Source organism: Phodopus roborovskii, unplaced genomic scaffold (genome assembly GCF_943737965.1).
Source record: "Phodopus roborovskii unplaced genomic scaffold, PHOROB, whole genome shotgun sequence".
NCBI classification, from domain to species: domain Eukaryota; kingdom Metazoa; phylum Chordata; class Mammalia; order Rodentia; family Cricetidae; genus Phodopus; species Phodopus roborovskii.
The window spans coordinates 19,508,637-19,509,828 of NW_026126418.1; the positions used below are offsets into that span (position 1 = coordinate 19,508,637).

Consider the following 1,192-nt stretch of genomic DNA (forward strand, 5'->3'; position numbering starts at 1 on the left):
GATTTGTATAATCATAACAATGTTAACAAACTGCTATGCAAGACTCTTTGAAGGCACAATAGTCTCTGATGTTTCTTATATTTATGCACAGTTAAAGAAAAAGTAACTAGGATTTAATGTTAAAGTTTGCCATTCTAAATAAAATAACTATGATTAAGATATTTAGTAATTTATTATGTAAGCCAGAAAAATTTAGAATCCATTAATATTATTTTTCACATTAAAAGATGAACAGAACAATGTAAATGGCTCCTGGGAATCTCACTCATGTCACCGAGTTCATACTCATGGGGGTATCTGAACGTCCAGAACTTCAGGTACCACTTTTCTTTGTCTTCCTGGTCATCTACATGCTGACAGCAGCAGGGAACCTGGGCATCATCATCCTCACCACTGTAGATTCACGGCTTCAAACACCCATGTATTTCTTTCTCAGACACCTGGCTGTCATCAACTTTGGTAACTCCACTGTCATTGCACCTAAAATGCTGGTCAACTTCTTAGTCAGTAAGAAAACTACCTTATACTATGAATGTGCCATCCAGCTGGGAGGATTCCTGATTTTCATGTAGCAGAGATCTTCATGCTGGCTGTGATGGCCTATGACAGATATGTGGCCATCTGCAATCCTCTGCTTTACATGGTAGTGGTGTCTCGGCAAGTCTGCCTTCTTCTGGTCTCCCTCACGTACTTCTTTAGCTTTTTCACAGCCATTGTTGTGACACCTTGTGTGTTCTCTGTGTCATATTGCTCTTCCAATATAATCAACCACTTTTATTGTGATAATGTTCCTCTGTTAGCACTGTCCTGCTCTGACACCTACATTCCAGAAACTGTAGTATTTTTCTTCTCTGGGACAAACTTGTTTTTCTCTATGACTATTGTCCTTATATCCTATGCCAACATCATCCTTGCAATTTTGAGGATTCGTTCATCTGAAGGAAGGAAGAAAGCCTTTTCCACCTGTGCTTCCCACATGATGGCCGTCACTGTGTTCTATGGCACACTTCTCTTCATGTATCTGCAACCTCGGACCAACCACTCCTTAGACACTGACAAGATGGCTTCTGTATTTTACACCCTAGTGATACCAATGCTCAATCCTGTCATCTATAGCTTTAGGAACAAGGATGTAAAGTGTGCCTTAAAAGAATTCCTGAAAAACCCATGTCAACGGTTGAATCTTATATGA

At 39.6% G+C, this 1,192-nt stretch overlaps 1 protein-coding gene across 1 annotated transcript; it reads left to right on the forward strand.

Annotated features, from left to right (window-relative positions):
- Window positions 1–245: 245 nt before the first annotated feature.
- Window positions 246–1,192, forward strand: LOC127222057 (olfactory receptor 8J3-like). Its single transcript, XM_051183968.1, is given in 2 exon segments — window positions 246–564; window positions 567–1,192. Coding segments are annotated over 2 exon segments (945 nt in total).